This window comes from Onychostoma macrolepis, chromosome 14 (assembly GCF_012432095.1).
Source record: "Onychostoma macrolepis isolate SWU-2019 chromosome 14, ASM1243209v1, whole genome shotgun sequence".
Classification (NCBI taxonomy): domain Eukaryota; kingdom Metazoa; phylum Chordata; class Actinopteri; order Cypriniformes; family Cyprinidae; genus Onychostoma; species Onychostoma macrolepis.
The window spans coordinates 7,109,116-7,130,738 of record NC_081168.1 but is presented as its reverse complement, the minus strand read 5'-3'; the positions used below and the strand labels follow the sequence as shown (position 1 = coordinate 7,130,738).

The following is a 21,623-nucleotide window of genomic DNA, read 5'->3' as shown; positions in this document are numbered from 1 at the left end:
CTCTCTTATCAGTTGGACAACTTATTGTTTATTGTTTCTAATTTGGTTTCGTTGTTCTACATTTCTAGGGGCTGGATTAACAGACACCAGTATCACTTATCCATTGTTCACATTTAACAGTTTCACTACTTCTTCTCTGGGTAACATCTGGGATTATACCAATACTAACATATTTTCTAGATTCACATCAAATCTTCACTAACACTTTTTGCCATACAGATTATCTGTATGCTGAGATTCTCAGTCTTTGTCAAAAACTTCACGTGCAATGGAACACGGTTTTGTTGAGGCTTCTTGTATTGTTCCTGTGGTATCTCTTTTGGTATACTAACACTTGATACTAACACTCGTTAATCCTGGAAATCAATAAATAAATCCAAACACTGAAAGCTATTCTACTAAAATACATTGTTGTTGTTTTTATCTCAGTGGGTGGGCATTGTATTTTGTATGTTTATTTTACTAGTCAATCCACAAATCTTTTGGGGTTTTGTTTTCATTGTTTGTTATTTCATTCTTCATCCTCTGTCAACTTTCATTAAGGCTAACAGATGTCATCTGTGACACAAGAGTCCGATCTCAATGTAATTTATTATGCCTAAAGAGGTTTCTTCAGTTAACAGGATCTTTGTGTTGTGTTATACAGGGTCAGATGACTGTGAACGGGGGTCTGAGTGTGCCAGCAAGTCCTCGTAGTCACTTTCAAAGACCCTTCTCTCCCTCAACATACCCCCCTCCTCCTTCACTGAGCCCTAGTATTACAGCCATGCAGCAGGCTAGAAGCACTGGTGAGTACTGAAGCTAATCTAACACTTCCACATGCTCTTGTGAATGACGTTCACAGTCATTATTGATTTCATCATTGGAAAGAACAAGGAGAATGAATTAGGTAATTGCATCTCATTTTTAACTACAGCCACAGGCTATATGTGTATTAGGGCTGTCAAATCAATTAAAGTTTGTTTACATAATATATGAGTGTGTGTACTGTGTATATGTATACATAAATACACACATGTACATGTATATATTCAAGAAATATTTACATGCATATATATATGATTTAAAGGTGCACTAAGAAATTTTTGAAAAACGCTTTTGACCACAGTGTCGGACCGTGTCCCAAAACACACCTGCAGCCAATCAGCAGTAAGGGGCGTGTCTTGTAATGATAGAGAGAAGAGAGTGCTCAATTTGAGTGCACATATGGATTATAGATAGAGAGAAATGGAAGATAAAAAAGAGGAAAATATCAGAGGAACAAAACATTAAAAAGAAGGGTTACGATCAGGCAAGAGGTCGGACCTGCGTTAATATCGGAGCAACTTTCCAGCGGAGGAGTTTGTGAAACTCAAGGAGCGGGAAGGGCTCGAATCGGATGCTGAGGTTGCGTTGTTTCTTCTTGATTGGTGAGTAATGTTGATTTTGCTTTGTTTCACATAACTTTTCCGTGTTGGCTTTTGTTTGAATTTGCTTGTGTGACATCTTCGCTTGTTTCCGCGATTTTGTCGTTATGCCAGGGTTGTGTACGTATGTGTGGGGTAGAGATATCAAAATAGGGGCGAGGTCCTGTTGGGGTATGGGCATGTTTGTTTTGGTGCTTTCAAATATCAACATTGTTAGTGCACCTTTAAATTACATATATTTTTTAAACATATACATAGATGTATGTGTGTATTTATATATACAAATACACAGTACACACACATATATTATATAAACCCAAACTTAACATATATAAACTTTTCTCTCGAATTGTGGAAAATAAATAATAGGTCTGGAAAAAGTTATTTTTCCAAGAAAACGATTTTTCTTTAAATAATCCCAATAATGATTCGTAGAATCCCAAAATTTCCCCTGCTGCTTGTTGTTAATCTTTTTTAGTGAATCAAAAACATGAATCATGATCACTGTGGTTTGATTAATGAACAAATGACTCTCTTAAGTTTTTTTTTTAGTTTTTTTTTTATCAAAAACATGACCAGTGCAGTCTGATTCATGAATAAATTGCTCTTTTAAGACAGTATTTTTAGAAAATCAAAAGCATACAGCATGATCAGTGTAGTCTGATTGAAACAAATGACTCACAAAAGCTGGTCCTCTTTGCTGAATCAAAAACATACAGCATGATCAGTGCAGTCTGATCCATGAATGAATGACACTGTGTGACCGGTGTTGTCCTGAAGCATTTTTTTAAATTAATAGTTCAATAATACTCAATTATTAGTTTTAATGAGTCTGAAACACTCACATGTGTAATTTACAGCATTAGCAGAGAAAATATTTTTCTTATATGTTAGCAAAGTTAACATGAAATATAGCAAATCAAAATCTAATGGAGTTTGTGAATCAGAATCAAATCGAATCAGGAAGTCTGCATTGATACCCAGCCATAATAAGTGAACATGGCTTTATAAAATAATCAAAGACATGATATGAAGTAGCAGAACCATAAAAATACATATTCCAGAAATGCTATTGTTGATGTTTAAGTAATTCTAATACTATTCATCCGGCCTGGAAATATCTGCACAGCCAAGTGTATGTCATAAGCGTTGCAGTTCTCCCTGGTCACTGGTGTGATGTGCCAGGCTCTAATGAAGTACTAGTGCGTAAGTAAATGTGACCTGACTGAAGCGGTGTTTACTGCCCCTGTGACACTAAGCGTATCTCGACTGGTCCGCTCTGAGTGTGCGCCCGCAATCTCTCTAATCCCAAGTGGCAAATGCCTGGGATTAAGCTCAAATCTGAGAGCCGGAGCGGTTGGGGTGAGGGAGGAGCTGAGACACTGGGATTACAGCGTCTGTGTGCGTGAGGCTGGCCTTTGTCTCCGAACCAGAGCCCATTTTGCTGTTTTTCCCCAAAAGGCTTCAGTCTGAATGCCTGTACATGCCAGAGAACTGTGGAGTGGAGAGCTGCTTTCTGTGTTTATTATTCTATGCCGGAATACTGGAATCAACATATTTATGGATTATTTCTCCTGATTTGGAAATACAGTCTGCACTGCATCCCTGACCTGGCTGTATTTCTCAGTTACTGACATGGGAATGATGCTTAGTTCCATGGGAATTACTAAAAACACACACCCCCCAACCTGACCCTGTCTTCCTCCCATCAGCCTCTGAGTCTAGCACTCCCATCTACGCCAACGTGGATCCTCCTGCACGAGCGCCACAGACTGAAAGGAAAGAAACAACAGGGAAAGCTCCGCTCTATACTGGCATCGGTCCTGTGGATGAGTCAGGGATTCCCGTTGCCATACGGACGGTGAGTGAATGCTGTTCCAGGATGTTAATCTTTTGTTTCCATATTTATACTGTGCAGCTCAGAATGAATATAATCCTTTAGTATTATTGTATACATTTTTGTTGTGCACTCAAGTCACAGAAGCAAATTATTTAACAAATTATAGTTTCTTTAACTGTGTGCATTTATGGTGGAATTTTTTTATAAACATTATGAACATTTCTACCACAATGTCTATTCTTACCACAAATAATGTACTGTGTTTTACAACATTTTATGAGGAAAATTACAGGTTTGCAGTAAAATAACTTCCAGTTTAGCTAGCATTTAGGTACTGTTTTATGTATCTTAAATACACAAATAAATAATACATAAATAATTATGTATTACTTCATGTCACGTCACTTTTAATATTTTTTACACTTAAGAATTTGACAAAATTACACATTAATTGCAAATGATGCACAATAAAATATTCTGTTCACAATTATATTTCTAAATTTATACAAATAATTTTAACTGGAAATATATATATAAAAAAAATTATGATTAATTTAGGGTTTTTTTTTAGATAATTGTTTTATATGTTGATAAATATAAAATATAAAAGTCTGGATCTGGGATATGGATAGAACAATAAAAATCTATATTATCTATATAACAATGCATTTGAAAAGTACAAATATAAATGATGAATGCATGGCAGAAAGTTTATAAGACAGTTTTTATGTGTTATTTTTATAATGAAAATGACTTTTAAATCTGTTAGTTTTATTATAAATAAACCTCTGGCACATAAAAGAAACACCTATATGTTACTGAAGAACTTCATACTGTAACTACTACTGGCTTATTTAGAGTTTGTCAACAACATAAAAATGCAATAAACAAGCTTAGCATTCATTTTGAGAAAGCTCCCTGACTCTTTATTGGCTCTGGAGACATTGTCGGAAGTGCATACCTATAATTGTTAATTCCAGAATTAATCTTCAGTCGGTCTCTGGTCACATGGGACGGGCTGTTTTGATTTGTGCGCTAAATTGCATTTTCCCACACAGAGTTTTATTTAGCCCCAGGGAAACAGGGGCAGCTGTGCTCAGCATCATTGATGGGCCAGCAGACAGACAGTGATGTGTCTCTCTCAGCTTAACGTGGAGAGACCAGTTGCATCAGCATTTTTATTGGAGCCTTTTACATGCAGAGTTTTGGACTCAAGGTCACGGAGCACATTTGGGTTGCTATTTGTTTTCTAAACTTTGCTTCTGGACCTTGGAATCTTAATCTGTAAGAGCTAGGAAAGCCTGTAATCTAAAAATGCTTGCTTTGTGTGTTGTTTTAGACTGTCGACAGGCCAAAAGATTGGTACAAGACCATGTTCAAACAGATTCATGTGGTGCCTAAACCAGGTAAGACCGGATTTTTTTTTTTTATATCTACCACCGTTACCTTAAAAATCAATGCTAATATTAAGAAATGATAAGCCCTAAGAAGGGGGGGAAAAAAGCCTAATATGTGGTTATTGGAAGGAATTTTCTAGTTAAGCACATACATACCAAATTATTTTTAGTTCAGTTTCTTCATTTCACTTTTTAGAGCTATTTGTTTAGCACTTATGCAACATAGAAATGGACAGAAAACATTTTTGCAAACTATTATAGTTTGTGTTAGTTTGTGCACTTTTGTAATTTATTATTTTGGTTGGTTTTATGACTTCAAGGAATATACAGAATCTCCTGTATTTTCTGTGTGATAATGGACCTGTTGGCTAAGGGGATAGATTTTTTTGCAGAGAAGTGCAACCTAAAGAGGAGTGACAATAAAAGAGCTTTACTCAGCAGGTTGTGGATTGCAAGTGCGTTCATTATTGGGATTGGACTGTCAGGGGGTTTGCCTGAGAGATTACAGGGGTCACAGGATCAAACCCTTCATTTTACATCTTATTATGTCTTTTTAATTGTCTTACTCCCACATCCTGCTTACAAATGAGTTTGTTTACATTATTAGGTTTAAAGCACTCTGTATGCAGTTCCTGTTTGTGATGCATGTAATCCATATTAATCATGTTTGCTTATTTGTTTTCACAGATAATGAGTGGTCTGGGTCCCGTATTGCCACAGATCCTGTTACAAGTACTGGCACAACTATTTCCAAACAAGGTCTTTCTTTGATTTAGTATTATTTTATTACCAAATAATGTTAATACCAAATAATCAAAACTAGAAGAAACAATAAAACTAGTTTATAAAACGCTTAGTTCCATTCCTTGATTCTGATTGGTCAGCAGCTGTTTTTTATTCACGATACCCAATGGTTTTGTGTATCACTGAGCAACACCCTTAGCAACCACCCTTAGCAACATAAACAATCAATAATATAGCATCATAACTGTTTCATTTATTATGTATTTCTGCAGAATTAACTGTTTGTTATTTATTTAATGAAGTATGAGTGACCCCTGCTGGCATTATGTTGTATCTTTCGTCTTTAATTTTGACGACGCGAAGCGTCACGATATAGCACGACCTCTCGTTCCTTATTGCTTACATAAACCAATAGGAATAAGTATAATTAGTAATTCACTTTTTTTGGAAACACTTTATTTTAGTGTCCTTGTTACACGTTACATATACTTATGATAGTAATTTAAAGAGTGACGTGTGGCCCATACTCGGAATTTGTGCTCTGCATTTAACCCAGTAATGAACACACACACACCGTGAACACACACCCGGAGCAGTGGGCAGCCAATGCTGCGGCTCCCAGGGAGCAGTTGGGGGTTTGGTGCCTTGCTCAAGGGTCTCACCTCAGTCGTGGTATTGAAGGTGGAAGAGAGCGCTGGTTATTCACTTCCCCCACCGAAAATTCCTGCCGGACCTGAGACTCGAACCCGCGACCTTCGGGTTACAAGTCCGACTCTATCCATTAGGCCACGACTGCCTCTTATGCATACAAAGGCTGTATTTATTTGATAAAGTATAATTTTAAGTTTTTAAACTGCATTTTTATATCAAAATGATACTCTAGCAAATAAATGCAGCCTTGTTAAGAATCAATTTTTTTTTTTTATATTGTGTAACATTGTAAACTATTATTACGATTTGATAAACAATATAAAAATATTTTAAAATGTAATTAATTCCTGTAATGTCAAAGCTGAATTTTCAGCATCATTACTCCAGGTCATTGCTAAAAACCTAATTTGGACAACTTTAAATGCGATTTTCTCAATATTTAGATTTTTTGCACCCTCAGATTACAGATTTTCAAATAGTTGTATCTCAGCCAAATATTGTCCTATTCAGCAAACCATACATCAATGGAAAGCTTATTTATTCAGCTTTCAGATGATGTATAAATCGCAATTTCAAAAATTGACCCTTATGACTGCTTTTGTGCTCCAAAGTCACATATATACAAAAAAATAAATAAAACTGTAAAAATTGGTTACAATGTACTATATTAATTTGGAAGAATTATTTAGTATTGTTTATTATTATTTATTACATTTAGTATTATATATTTGTTATATTATGTGGTGTTATTTCTTTCAGATAAGCATGCTGCACCTAATGCTGTTCAGGCTCATCCTGCACCTAAAACCAGCACCTACCGGCCCATCACCAAGAGCGTCTCTGATAACGGCACATACAGTTTCAGGGTGCCTGCCTCCTCTTCTCTCCCGTCTCCTCTGCCCACATCAGCATCCACACAGCAGAGATCCAGCGAAAGAGAGGCACCACAGAGAGGCAGAAGCACACCTGACATGTGAGAATCATCTATACTATGAAAATACTTCTCAGGCAAATTTAAAGGATTTTCAGATGTGAAATCAACTACTACGTCCCAATTTTCAGGAAATATTTATTTTTTTGTTGCAGGAATGAGTGGGGGCCTCCTGACAGAAAGGTGGACACACGGAAATACAGAGCAGAGCCAAGGAGTATCTTTGACTATGAGCCGGGGAAGTCATCTATTTTAGAGCAAGAGAAAGCGGTAAGTGTTTAGTGACTTTTAATGTGTAATATGTCATAATTTTTGTCTGAACTTTTAAAATGGCACTGAATGGAATAAAATGAGCATGTTTTAAAAGTAACTTAATTATTTATGGTTTGTTTAAAGTTGGTTACACAAAGTTCATAAAATTTATGAAGCATTTTTACAATTTGAGTTGTTGAAGGCACAAACATATTGATCTTAGAATTAATGCCCCATGGCTTTATGGGTATAGACAGATCGTAAGCCAGATGCCACTAATGAAATACTATCAATCGGTGAGTCCCAGTGTCAGCAGCGCTGCAGGCATGATACACCGAATGCTGATAGACTAACTAAACTGAGTTGTTCTTGTATATTAAAAGAATTGTATTGACAATATATGTGGCATCAGTTGAAGTTACATGATGGGCTTTCTGTATTTGTTAAAAGAACCTCCACAAACATTTGCCCTAATCGAGCTGAAGTGCTTCAGCAAGCCTGTGCAGAATCACTCAATAGAGCAGATAAATTGCGGGTCCATTAGAGCGTAATGTGGTCAAGGTCACTAATAAGGTTAGAGAAACCAATTTGCTCCTGCTAGAGCAGTTTGTCCTTGTTGCAGTCAGTGAGAATTTGTTATGTGCCGCTGCCCTCTGCTGGATAGGAGCGGAAAATAAAAAACAGCCTTTGCTCTGGTGCTATTTTCAACATAGTAATAATAGTTCTGTGCTCTGCTGAACTTCACAAATCAACAATGTTCCCTTATTTCTTGCCATTCCTCATTTTACATCTGTATCTGACTGTCACATTCGCATGATTACCTCGTTTCATCCCTTCCTTTCGTCTTCTTCCCCCCACTTGCTTTCATTACCAACACCAGACAAGTAACTTAAGGCCAGAGGACATAGATTTAGAGAATGAGCCATGGTATAAGTTCTTTGCTGAACTGGAGTTTGGGCGGCCGGTAAGTGTGGCTTTGGTTTGGTGCTGCTAGCATGCCGCTTGTGATTGGTGTGGGGGTGGAAAGGTCAGATACGTGCTGCACATGCTGTCGGCCTGTGGACATGTCTGAAATGACTGGTTGGAATGAGTAGACAATTCTGGACACTGTAACACATGTGCTGGAGTGTGATTAATAACTAATATCAGGGTTAAATGTAAATGAGCCTTGCTTCCTCCCACTAGAATTTGTGTCTTTGCATTTGCGGCTTTGATTTGCACACATTCAACTACTGATGTGGATTAGTTTGACCGTATTTGCATGACATTACAAATTAGATGTTCACTCTTTGTGCAAGGTGTGTGTAGTTTAGTAGTCTTTGGGTTGGCGTGCTATATGTTGTGTTTATATAACAGGAGGTGTACTGCAGTGTGTAGTGTTTTTGTTGCATATACGCAACTTTAGTTTGTGGTCGTCACATTGTTGCTTTCATAGTCATGTGACTTTACTTTCTCCCTTGTTATGTCACCGTTTCTCTGCTACTCCCGCCTCTGTCCCATCTCTGGGTGAAGCCTCCAAAAAAACGTCTCGATTACAATCCAGAGAGCTCTCCTCGATTCCGGGCGGAGGTAAAGAATGAATGAATGAGTGATTGACTAAATGATTAACTGCTTCATGATCAACTTGGAGAACGAAAGAGAGAAATTAACAGAAATAGGCTAGTGACTGCCTTCTCGACCCATCCTCATTTAACATCACTTAACTTCAATTCTAACACAAAGTCCATTGTTTCGAGTAAAGCAATGACCTCTTGAGGATATGCCACAAATTGGACTACAGAACTGAGAAAATAAACGTTTATGCAAAGAGGAGGATTACTTAGAAATAGTCTGTTAAACACAGAAGTTCAGAAGTCCAGTAGCCCCTCACTGCAGGACAAAGATCCACATCTAGGGGGTGGAGATTGGTAGGTTTAAGGGTGTAGATGGGTAGGTTTAGGGGTAGAGATGGGTGGGTTTAGGGATCAGGGGGTGGAGACAGGAAGGTTTAGGTGTATGTAAGGTGGGAGGAGTTGGATCTGGATCCAACCTCGCCCCCTGGATCTTGTGTTCTGCAGTGAGGACCATCTCTTTAGTGCAGCCTCCTGCTTCTTCTTGTTTTCCTTTGCCATAGCTCTTAACACTCTTATACATGTAAATAATGTAATAATCTGATATAATTTTTTTTTCTTTTTGAAAATATGTATTATAAATATTAGCAAACACCTAATGTAATTTCTACATTTTGATTAAATAAATAATTGCCTGCACATTAGGATAGCATGGCAAATTTGTGTTAAGAACATTCTAATGATCCTCTTTGATTATTGTTATTAAAGTCTAAGTGCTGCTATTTACAAAGGCAATTGCAGGTGATAGTGTGGGACATGTTTTGTCCCATGTCTCAAGAATGCATGTACACCTGCATTTGCTTCTCTTATCATAATGACATTTCTCTCTTGTATTACATCATTTATTTATCATGAGACAGGAGCATTTCCTCCTGGCTGTCATCTGCCGATTCTGTCCATGAGTTTGTAGTAGTGAAGGATCTATGGGCATGCCATCTACAGTATCATATTACATCTCCTCTTTCACTCACAGACTTTTTTTCTGTCATTGTAAATATAGTTTGCTGGCTGTCAATGGGAATAATTAATTAAGAATAAATTAATAGTGTCGCTTTCATGTGTACACACTAAGTTGTCCTCACACCCTATTCAGAATTATGCAAATCAAGTAGCATTGAATGCATATGTTTTGTAATTATGGTACATCTATAATGATCGATGTTTATAATATATTTACACAGAAGAGGGGCGTGATCGAAAGAGTGCATATTTCAGTGCATTTTGCACATAGTTAAACTGAATTTGTTAGTGATCAAGACATATGCACAGGCATATAACTACCACATGCAAGTGGCGCAGCTTTTTAGTGAAAAATTTCTTAAAAATGCAATTTTTTTTTTATCACTTGCTCCATGTGAATTGCTACTGACCACTGTAAGGAGAGAACGTAACTTAGAGGCCAGTGTAGTAACAGTTATGGTTTGAGGGATGCTGTAAATCCAAACAAAGAATTGCTAAAAATTGTCACAGAGGCTTTGCAGCCCAATTTTGAGCCTGCTAGTGTCGTATCTGTCACTCAGAGCAGTATTTATGTTGACTAGATGTAAATGTGTCACACTGAGGAGACATTCCTGGTACTGCATGCTTGGGCTACTTTTAAAGAGGGTTAAAAAAACGCGAGGGGCGTCTGCTGCTGGTCTAAAGAGCTGTTCCAGATAACACTGCTCAGAGCTTCAGCAAACAGGAAGATGATTATCTACTCCAGCCATGCGTACAAGGAATTCCCTGCTTTGTTCGACATAGAAACCCTCGTAAGTGATCTAACGCGTCTAGCTGTCCTGGGAATGGCTGGGTTTTCAAGGGACAGCTGGCCCACGTCACTCTGTCCAGACATGGGAGTTTCAATGTTTTAAACATTGTTAGATTTGTGAAGGATAGCGCTGAGTATCAAGGAACATACTATAAAGCAAGTTTGGATAATAAGCAAAGAATTCACCCTGCTTTTTCTCCTTCGTCTGTTGCAGACCTCCCTTTATCAGCCATCCATAGAGAGGAGCCTTGAAAGGCTCTCAAGGTAGGTTAACTGTAAATGCATTGAAATAAGTCACACAAATATATAGTTTATTGCATAGATTTTTTAAAAGCATCTATCTATGTTTTTAAAATATCAAACAAAGTAACACTGGAAACAGATCTTTTCTCAAAACATTTTTGCAATGACTTTCAACCAACTGGTCCCAAGATCAGTCTTAAGGGATGCATAGTGCAGATGATGACATTACAGAACTTGCTCTTCTATAACATTCAGAAAGTTGTCTGACTACTTTTTGTCTTATTTTTGATATTTCTTTGTATCAATCACTAAAGTATTTTATAATATAATTAATACATAATATATAATATACAATACTATCAAATCTCACAGACTTCTTCTTGTGAAACATTTTGCAAACATGCAAAAAATGCCACTTGGTTTGATTTTTGCTTTCCAATATATTTTGAGGTCACTGTACAGGTGAGAAACCATGGCATTATTTTCAAATGGAGTTTTGGATTGCATTGCATTCTAAACTTGTTCTCCTTTTTTAACATTGTTTATTGCATGTTTTGAATATATTATTTACAAATTTTCAACCACATTGATTCTGCAGCTCTGCCAGTGATAACAAGAGACGGAAATCTGAACCTGCAGCCGCTCAGCCCAGGGCTCAGAGCAGTGTGGGCACCACACAAACGTCTGTCAGACCACTAGAGTTGCCCAGAAGCAGCAGCACCCAGAGGAATCCCCTCACCAGCCCCAGCTCCCCCGCCGCCACCAGGACTAAAGGTAGACATCAGACAAGCAGCCAGACTTGTGCACATTATTATAAGAAAAAGCAACAGGGGAAGGTTCACAGGCAATTTTCATTTTGCTCCTCGCAGCACAAGCAGAATTTTAAACGACTTTCCTTTTGCATGAATAAAGTTCAATGAATTATTTAGTGTTTACAATTTTGCCTCAGTGTAGTGTAGCATATCAATTGCTTCTTTATTCATCGAGGCCTTGTTGATCAAGATGTCTGATTTCTTTCCAGTTTTCCTCCAGGTCGTAGTATAAATATCCTTACTTTTCTCTCCTGTGGGTCAATTACCTTTTAATGTCTTCTCATGTCTCTTTTTTACCATGCTGCTTGTGGTGGATATCTAAGGTGGGGATGTGAGCAATATGCACACAACACATTTAAATTGTCAAAGTCCAAACCATGCTACCTCAGAATCCACATATCAAAAGAAAGGGCAAAATGAGGACAGTTTCATGGCTGTCCCAGCTGTTTCAGAAGGCTTCTCCAGCCTCCCTGAAGGCTGGAAAACAGCCCAAGAGAACCTAGAAGACTGGATGATCTCAGAGGAGACCACGTCTAAGCTCAAATCCTGGAGTTGTGATGACCTTCTCTCTGAGGGGAGGAGAAAGGAAGTGCAGACCCGTTCGGAAAGCACCGGCTCCTTGTTGCACAACGGGGAACTAGAGGCATCACAATGCATTGGCGCCCAAGAGTCTGAGGATCCTAGGGAGAGGACAAGGCACCGCTCAGCCCACGATGCACCAGGCTTCCTCAAACTCTACAAAAAGATGCATCACATCAACCGACAAGAGCTGATAAACTCTACGGTGATATGCTCCGTCAAAGCCAGGATCCATAAGTATGAGAGCGAACAGCGGAAGGACAGACGCACTGGCAACAAGGGCTGTAACGAAGAGGTGCCTCGGGACATGGTGCACAATAGGATTTCTGAATTCGAAAGTCTGATCCAGAAGTCCAAATCCATGCCAAATCTTGGGGACGAGTGCCTGATCAGGAGTTCTTGTAGGAGGGCCAGCAGTCCCAAGCGTAGCCTCTCTATTGAGTCATTACTGGATGAAGAACCACCAGCCAGAAATCCTCCTGAAGGACGGCCTCAATACCCCAAGATAAACACCCACGTGCCAATCCACATTCAAGTCACCAGTGACCAATTACAAAACTCTGCCATGCAACACGACTACTCAGACAGTGAGCATGATGCTGTAGTGTCTGACCTTAGCGACTTCATCCAGATTGAGGGATCATCCTTCTGTAGCGAGAGGGAGTTTGACGCGTGTTCATTTGCCTCCTCCGAGAGCTTCTGTGGATCCGGGCACCACCATCATTATCACAGGCAGCTTGTGAGCTCCTGTAAGGGCCGCTGCCCGGCTTCCTACACGCGCTTCACCACTATGATCAAGCACGAGAGGGCCAAGCAGGACCGGAGGCAACATTTGCGAGTAGAAGAGTCTGAGTTCGGCCTCAGCAAACTCGCCTTCCTGGTCAGCCCAGTGCCTTTCCGCCGGAAGAACCTGTCACCTTTGAGTTTTTCTCGAGTGCCAAACTCTAAGAGCTGTATGTATGAGGCTCTAGATTCAGCCCTGAAAGACATCTACGACCACATCTGCGCTGAGAAGCACAGGGGTAACCTGCCGGACAACAGCATCCTTCATAGGTTGCTGGTGGAGTTACTTCCCGACATTCCTGAGAGGAATTCGTCTCTACACGCGCTGGAGAGAAACAGCCCAACAATTCAGCCTCGCTCTTACCACCCACAGCCTGACGGGATGCCCAGCCAGGACACTCACCAATCCGAGTACTCACACCTATCCCATAGTGCCTCTCACAACCATATAGACAGCAACAACAACCAGAGGAAACACAACTTTGAAAACTGCTATCAAGGTGGACTCTACTCATCATCTCTGGTTTCCCAAATCCCCTTCTGTCCCCCGTGTTTGAGTTCTACTCCTCCACCATTGCTATGTTCCATTTGTGTTTGTCAATGTGCTTGCTTAGAGCAAGGGTGTTCAAAACTGCTCCTGGAAGGCCAACATCCTTTAGCGCAGTAGTCCTCAATTTCGGTTTTGGGTACCCACTGCTCTGTACATTTTGTATTTCTGTCATATCTGACATACTCAGTTCATGCTGCCTTCACATGCTATCGGAAACTTCCTACTTCCCACTTCTGAAGCTGTAATTAGAGTTTGTCGTGTTCAAGTGCTTTGTTGTCAGAAAGAACAGAAATCATGGAGGACAGCCTATTCATTCCTGTCTGTTTCTTGGGGAAATTTGATTAAAGCCAAAAGGTATACTTTAGAAGATATTTAGTCAACTTCCAACAGGTTTTAAATAAAATTGGTAGCCATGTAAACATTCACAGCACTATCTAGATATTCAACTGGCTGACGATTCCTAAATTTCGGTCAAATAAATGCTATTTTCCCTGTGTTCAATGCACACAGTATGCAATAAATGGTTATATATATACGTGAATATCCATGACTGTAATAGCAGGAGAAAGCAATGTAGATGTTGTGAGAAAAACGAATAAAACTTTACAGTTCTTCTGCAATGTTTTTCTCCTCCGCCATATTTAAAGTTTATGGCTCGCCAGTTATTTCCCAGTTTTAAATACAACTAGGGAAGCCATTCATGTCCAATTTCTGACTAGTAAACTGATATTTACAATAACTCCGATAGCATGTGAAGCCAGCACCAGTTCATGGAGCTCCCTCTTAACGAGCTGATGATCTGAATCAGGTGCGTTAAATAAGGAAGACATTCAAAATGTGCAGACCAGTGGGTCCCCAGGACTGGCTCAGAGAACCACTGCTTCAGAGTTTAGTTCCAAACTTGCTTGCAAGTTTCGAGTAAGCCTGAAGATCTTGATTAGCTGCTTCAAGTGTGTTTAATCGGGGTTGGAGCTAAACTCTGCAGGACAGTAGCCCTCCAGGAGCAGGACTGGACATCCCTGGTTTAGAGGAAGGAATTGTTATGTTGCAGGGAACATCAGAGAGCATGACTCATACCCACATCCTCTGCCTTGTCTCGTTTTATTTTTGATTTTGTCCCTATGTCTTTCATTTTCTCATATCACATTGTATTGTGTTTGCTTTTCTTTGATCAAACATTTATTTAAAGTTATTTTCCTACTCCATTAATAATACATTGCTGTATTTGGCAGACCCTTGAAGGTATACATTTTATTAGGTTCATACGTTCTCTGGGAATCAGAACACCAGAGGAACACTAGTTCGTGTGTGGGCTTGCCACAAAAGAAATATCACTTTGTGAAGTTTCACTCTATATAAATAGCATTGGACAGATGACTTGAGCAGCTGAAGCATGCAATCTAAAAACAGATTTGAGGTTTTATTGGCTTGAGAAGAAACATACTCTCTTATGAGTGTTAACACTATGTCAAACCTGACGTAGTTGATGAGATCAGCCTCAGTACCTAAAGTTTTAGTCATTTGTTTTGGGAGAAAGTCATTGTTTTATGATGTTTTTTAAAATCATTAAGAAATACGATAGTGCACAGTGTTTAGAAATGAAGACTGTTCAGAGCAAGGGGGCTTGCCCACAGTTGGCACAGATGCCTGCTAACCATTTGCGTTTCTAGTATAAATACACCTGATCTATACTGGGGATACGAGTCTAGAGGATGGGTGTAAAACTTCTGAGATGACTCATGGACACTTACTTCATTATTATGGACAAACAAAATATGTGTATATTTTTATTTACATTATTTACTTTTCACTGGTCAAATAAAATATATGTTTGTATTTACTTTTTCTTGTTTTCTTTTTATTTTGTCTGCATTTCTCTCATCAAGCCCCAAATCATTGTTTCCTTTGCTATTGCTTGTTCCCATGCATGTAATATAATAGTGTTGGATCTTTTACGAGGCTTGTCTTTGAATCGTTTTACCTCTCTGTTCTTTCTAGATCAGGACACATCCAGAGAATACTCTTACCCTGATGTGGGCTGCCGCACACCACAGAGCAGGAGACAAACCCCTGATGTCAAAGAGGTAGGGAATATGCATCACTCTGTAATATGTTCCTGCTAAATTTTAGTAGTATCATTCATATTTTATCTAAGCTTTGATCAAACTGCAAATAAACCCACCTCATGACAACATGTAATAAAGTTCGATTTCTTTGCTTCATTCACTTGACAGAAACTGCCAGCCAGAGCAATATATGACTTCAAAGCACAGACAGCAAAGTAAGAACAACTTGCAAACCATGTCACCAGTTACTGTTTTTACTGCATTTGATGTGCTACAACCAGTCAGTACATTTTCATGTATTATTTATGTATTTCCTTTGCATAATTCCTTTGCATGTGGAATATAGTTAACTTGACTTTTATTTCCTTCCAGAGAGCTGACGTTTAAGAAAGGGGAGACGGTATACATCACTCGGCAGATAGATAATAACTGGTATGAAGGAGAACACCGCGGACACGTGGGCATCTTCCCCATCTCATATGTGGAGGTGTGTACGTTAATGATGATATATAGAACATCATTATGACTAACTATCTTCTGAAGTCTGAAGTAGCCCCTTTTAACTTCTCTCTTCACAGAAAATCCCCCCTTCAGAGAGACATCAGCCAGCTAGACCTCCTCCACCAGCCCAAAGCAAAGAAATTGGGGAAGCAATTGCCCGCTACAACTTTAATGCTGATACTAATGTGGAACTTTCATTAAGAAAAGTAAACATTTTCTTAGTACTGGTGTCATAAATATCTTTTAGTTTCAGCAAGTGCTCATTAATCCACTTCTTAATGTTTCTTACCACTTTAAGAGCATGTCTTTTGCTAAATAATTCTCACTTTTTACCAAATGCTAATGTTCTAATGAACTCTTAAGAACAAAACAAAACATGGAACTTTTGCCTCAACCAGCCACAGCTTCTCCATATAGTTGTATATTAAACATAAAAAAACATTATAATTGGTTATGATTTGGTCATTTTGCACTCAAATTTTGCCTTCGATCCACCAAATATATCTTGTGTTGGTGTCTTTCAGGGCGAGCGTGTTGTTCTGTTGCGGCAGGTGGATAAAAACTGGTTTGAGGGCAAAATCCCAGGTACAAACAAACAAGGGATTTTTCCTGTGTCGTATGTGGACGTTGTTAAGAAGACTTCAGTACAAAGTACCGGTCAACCTCCTGGGCCAAGTATACCCACCAGCTACTCCAGTGACAGACTAAACAGTAGGGTACGTTTTCATCTGCAATTTCGCTTAATGTACCTAAAATGTCTAAAACAGTCTCATGAGTTTTAAATCATGGTGACTACAGATATCTGAATTTTAGGTAACTTACATCCACAAAATATATCCTCTGATCCAGATAAGCGACTGTATAATCTTATCTGGATAAATACTGACTTACACTTTAAATACATGATCCGTGCCGACAAACGGTGGCGTCAGAAGCAGTAAAGCCTCTCATTCATCTCATATTACTCATATTGCCATAGGTCATGTACAGTACTATCAGTGCCAACAAGGTGGCAAGTATAAAATTAATCCTTTCTCCAATGGCAGCTGTCCCGGTGCCAAAATAGATCACCTCTGTCATCTTTAGATTACCTTTGGCTTGTTGTGTAAAATAAGCCTGAATTCAGATTAAATGCCCTTGAGTTGTAATTCCATCTAAAGAACAAAGAAGTATAGGCTTATTCCTTCGCTCACACGAGAGCAGGATTATATCAGATTAATCACACTTCCTGCCAGTATCCAGTATAGGCTAATTAAAATGTGCACATGACCTGCTGCGCTATACATGTGCTGCTCGGCTCCTGCTGTTACTGAAAGAAAAGTCTCTGTGAAGGTGAACTAATATGACTGGACTGGACTGGACTAGTATCTTTTCTTATTATAGCAAACACAATTTAACTTTGCACTACAGTACATACACTGTATTTGGACACTTAAGATACTCTTAAAAAGATAGATATTTTGCATTTTAAACAAGTTTTTTAAGCTTTTAAATGATACATCAACAGATATACACTGGAGCTGGTAAGAATTTTTAGGTTGGTAATGTTTTGGAAAGAAGTCTCTTTATGATCAATAAGGTGTTCAAGAAACATTTCTTTTTAACTTCAATGTTGAAAACAGTTGTGCTTCTTACTTATTTTTGTATTTTTTTGCAGAAACCATGATGCAAATTTTTCTAATATGAAGCTTTTGCAACAATGTGAAAGTCAATCAATTAAATATGCACTGACCGCAAACTTGAACAGTAGTGTACTATTAAAATTACAACATATTTGGACACTTGGTTGTCAAAAATTTGTGGAAGATTCATACATTTTTAAACATGGCTTAAGGATAAAAACATTTTGGAGCCAATGTAAATTCACAATACACACGCAATCATGTCCAGAAAATGTCCTACAAGGTCTTTTCATTTCAGCTTTCATAAGAGAAGGAAGTTCTTGAAAAGCACCCGGGATAAATGTGGAAAGCTTGTATTGTGAGGACAGGATACTCTTATTGCTGGTTTATACAGTAGATGACCTCTTAGTGACCTTGTTGTTGTTTCCACCTCACAAATCAATTCAGTCAGCAGGTGCGCTCTAAAAATGATTAATTATGGCATATCCTTCCTTGTAGCTCATGCCTTTTGTCTTAGGCCTGTTTCCCACATAGAGATTTTTTACAATATTCGAGTGTGTGACTGCAACAAGCTTTCACAATGACAGCGTTTCTGCTGTGTAGCAGAGCTTTGGCTCTATACAGAAAATGAAGCGATTCCTAGGATGCTATATAGAGAATTTCCCTTGATGATGGCCATAAATTATGTGAAATCCAATTTACATGATGGGTGGGATTTTATTTACATCCAAGTGGCAATTAATCTACACACAACAGAATCCAACCCCCACACTGTAACTTTAAACTGCTTAAATCACCTGGAATTAGTCAGATTTACTGAATATAAAGGTGCCGAGATTTTTTAGGTGGTCTTTTTCGTGACACTGCAGAATGCTCTTTCATGTGTTCTCCTGTCACTTTTATTATCATTTCCATCAGTTCTCTTATTTTCCAGTGTGTATCATCACTATCACTTTCTATTTCTCCCTCTCTCCTTCTTTCTCTTAAGCCATCATCTGCACGTACCCTCTACAACTCTCCATCCCCATCTGTCCGTCCACTCTCCTCATCTTCTCCCAGTCCACAGAGAGCCGTACACCTTCAGGCCATCACCAGCGAGTGGCTGGCTCTCACTCTGGGTCTGTCTCCTTCAGGAACCCCTGCCCCCACACCTCCTCCCTTCCCTTCCAATTTCCAGCCATACTATGAAGTGTTGGACTCTGCCATCTCCCCTTCTCCTGCCTCCTCCATGCTGGGCCGCTCTCCAGCCCTCACTCCCCACACCTCCACTCCAGCGCTCAAAGAGGGTCACTTCATTCCCATCACCTCCCCAAAGTCCTACATGTCCCCTGATCCCAGCCCGTCACCTCAACCTTACCTCACCTCCGCCTCCTTCACTCCTTCGCCCATCTCCCCCATATTTGACTCCAGCCCCAGGTCCAGCAGTGTCATAGAGATCCTCTCCAGCCAAAAAGCAGATTTAGCCGAGAAAGAACTGCAGTTGTTCTCAGATCGCAAAGACCTCCACAAACCAATCGAGACAGACGCCCCTAAATCGCGCAGCCCTGTTGACTTGGTTGTTTTAGAGGCATATGAATCCCCATTGGACATTCTTCCACCTAAAGACCCCGAGGATGATCTGTGTGAGGAGTTAGTGTCAATCATTAAGGCCAGCCAATCAAAAGGCACGTTCAAAGAAGAGGAGGGATTTTATCGCCAGGAACCAGATATAATGGAAAAGCTTCCCAGACTGTTTATAGAGGAGGAGTCGAATGAAGACAACAGCTTCTTAAATGAACCCCTGACATCAAATACTTTTACTCCAGTACAGCCCGCCCATAGTGAGGGGTCAGATATTGAGGTAGTGCTCGCTGTGTGGTTATACCACCCAAATGAACAGCCAAAATAGATTTCCTACAGGAGAAGTGTGTAATTTTTTAGATGACTACATACTAAATTTAACGTTTTTGGAACATCCTTTTTTTTTTTTATTGGTCATTATTTTTTGCATGTGATGCATTGAAATTATTATTATTATTTTTTTTATCAAAACACCAAACCTGAAATTAATAAAAATTAAAACATTATTATTTATATTATTATTAAAAATGAATAATAATAGAAACGTATTTATTTAACAATCAACACTCAAAAATCTGAGCTGTTTAAAAACATTTAAATTTTATATTAATCTGTTTTTTAATCAATGATATAATAATGTTTCTACTCCAATTTGTTGTTGAAATATAAACAATTAAATGGTGGCTGTGATAAAAACTACTTTTCTTTTTAAAATCACAGATTAATTCAAGCATACATTAAATAATAAAGATTAAGTAAAAATAAAATTAATATATAATATGGTGTATATTTAGCAAAATGCTCCTCTCTGGAGTTATTTTTCTGGATGACTAACAAGCTATGGACATTTAACGGCTTTCCTGAGGTAAATGAATTGTAATATTGTGTGCAAGCTGTTTTATTTACGTCTTTCCATTCAGATCCGAAAGTAACGAAGCACAAAGCTTACTGCAATTATTGAATGGTAGGCGCACTACAAATAATGTTTAGTGAAGTTTTGTTTACTTGTTAGCAAAAAGAAAACAGCATAGACTAAAAGATGTTGGTTCATCAAAATGAAGATAGATTAAAAAGGAGTTCATTTTAATATTATAAATTCATTTTAAAATGATAAAAACTATTATAAATCCAACAATATCATCCACCTCAGCTGGAAATAAATTTTTGGTTTTGGCGGAAACAGTTTTAGAGGGCTCATGCCACATGCTGACTGTGAATATTTTTAGTTGCCAAGATTTCAGTGCATCACTATTTTTTGCAATTCTGTTTGGTGTCATTAACGGCACAAAAAATGACACACTTCACCTTTAAATCCTGAAGCATCTGTAGAGGATGATGAACGTGTGTCTGTGGCACGTATAACTGTTTTCGTCTCCACACCAGCAGGGTGAAGTTTCCCAGAATGCCTCTCCACGTCTCTCTCCCCTGTCCTCACAGATGTCATTGCCGTTCACACTGCCCTCATCGGCTAAATACTCTCCCCCTTCCCCGCGCTCCACCCCCCCTCTGCCCGGGGTTTCACAGTCACCCCCTCCCTCTGCAAAACTGTTCTCTCGACAGGATCTCCGCTCCTCAAAGGTCAAGGTAAAGACAAGGTGCTTGTTAGTGACTGTACTAGCGCTCATTTTCCTCCACCCTTCCCCTTAGTCTTACCACTCCATAATACAGACACTAACATTCCCTATTAAAGTGGCCTATATAACTTAAAGTACATCATCTCTGTGGTATGCATTTCCATGAGAGATATACTGCACCACAGTGTGTGCGCTTCATAAATGAAACACAGAACAATGTAGTTCATACGGTAAATTATTACAGTTATATGGGGAGCTAGAGACAGTAATTATTAATAAGTCTTAGACATATTTAAATCACCTAAACCTTTTAAATTCACTATCCTAGGATTCTTTAAATTAGCTTTATGGGCCTTGCCCTATTAGTTCTGTCCACTGGCATGGGAACTAACAAAGAGCGCTCGTAACGGATGCTTGGATAACGGAATAAAATAATGACATTTAGACCAAAAGAAACAGGCACAATTCTGGCCATGAGTAAATAGTACAAATATTCACTCACTCCATGTTAACCCACTTTTGTATAAATATATTAGACTACAATTCAAAAATCAAGTTTGGTAAGGTTTTTATGTTCACCAACACTATATTTATTTGATCAGAAACAGTAAGAACTGTTATATTATTACAATTTTTTTAACTCTTAACTGTCACTTTTGATCAATTTAATGCATCCTTGTTGAATAAAAGTATTAATTTCTTTAAAAAAAATAAATAAATAACATACTGACCCCAAATTTTTGAACAGTAGT

The 21,623-nt window shown here is 38.7% G+C and overlaps 1 protein-coding gene across 2 annotated transcripts in view; it reads left to right on the top strand.

Moving 5' to 3' along the window:
• Positions 1 to 21,623, top strand: part of sorbs2b (sorbin and SH3 domain containing 2b) — a 47,441-nt gene that overhangs the window by 22,846 nt on the left and 2,972 nt on the right. The window contains exons 9-26 of one of the 2 annotated variants that reach the window (XM_058797361.1): positions 647 to 788; positions 3,119 to 3,267; positions 4,586 to 4,652; positions 5,331 to 5,402; positions 6,798 to 7,011; positions 7,125 to 7,239; positions 8,102 to 8,185; positions 8,734 to 8,790; positions 10,796 to 10,845; positions 11,423 to 11,598; positions 11,960 to 13,498; positions 15,547 to 15,632; positions 15,783 to 15,829; positions 15,987 to 16,101; positions 16,193 to 16,321; positions 16,640 to 16,831; positions 18,726 to 19,577; positions 20,681 to 20,881. In XM_058797361.1, the coding sequence (XP_058653344.1) occupies positions 647 to 788; positions 3,119 to 3,267; positions 4,586 to 4,652; positions 5,331 to 5,402; positions 6,798 to 7,011; positions 7,125 to 7,239; positions 8,102 to 8,185; positions 8,734 to 8,790; positions 10,796 to 10,845; positions 11,423 to 11,598; positions 11,960 to 13,498; positions 15,547 to 15,632; positions 15,783 to 15,829; positions 15,987 to 16,101; positions 16,193 to 16,321; positions 16,640 to 16,831; positions 18,726 to 19,577; positions 20,681 to 20,881 (4,287 nt within the window). The remainder of the gene's footprint in view (positions 1 to 646; positions 789 to 3,118; positions 3,268 to 4,585; positions 4,653 to 5,330; positions 5,403 to 6,797; positions 7,012 to 7,124; positions 7,240 to 8,101; positions 8,186 to 8,733; positions 8,791 to 10,795; positions 10,846 to 11,422; positions 11,599 to 11,959; positions 13,499 to 15,546; positions 15,633 to 15,782; positions 15,830 to 15,986; positions 16,102 to 16,192; positions 16,322 to 16,639; positions 16,832 to 18,725; positions 19,578 to 20,680; positions 20,882 to 21,623) is intronic. The other variant, XM_058797360.1, reaches the window with a different exon arrangement.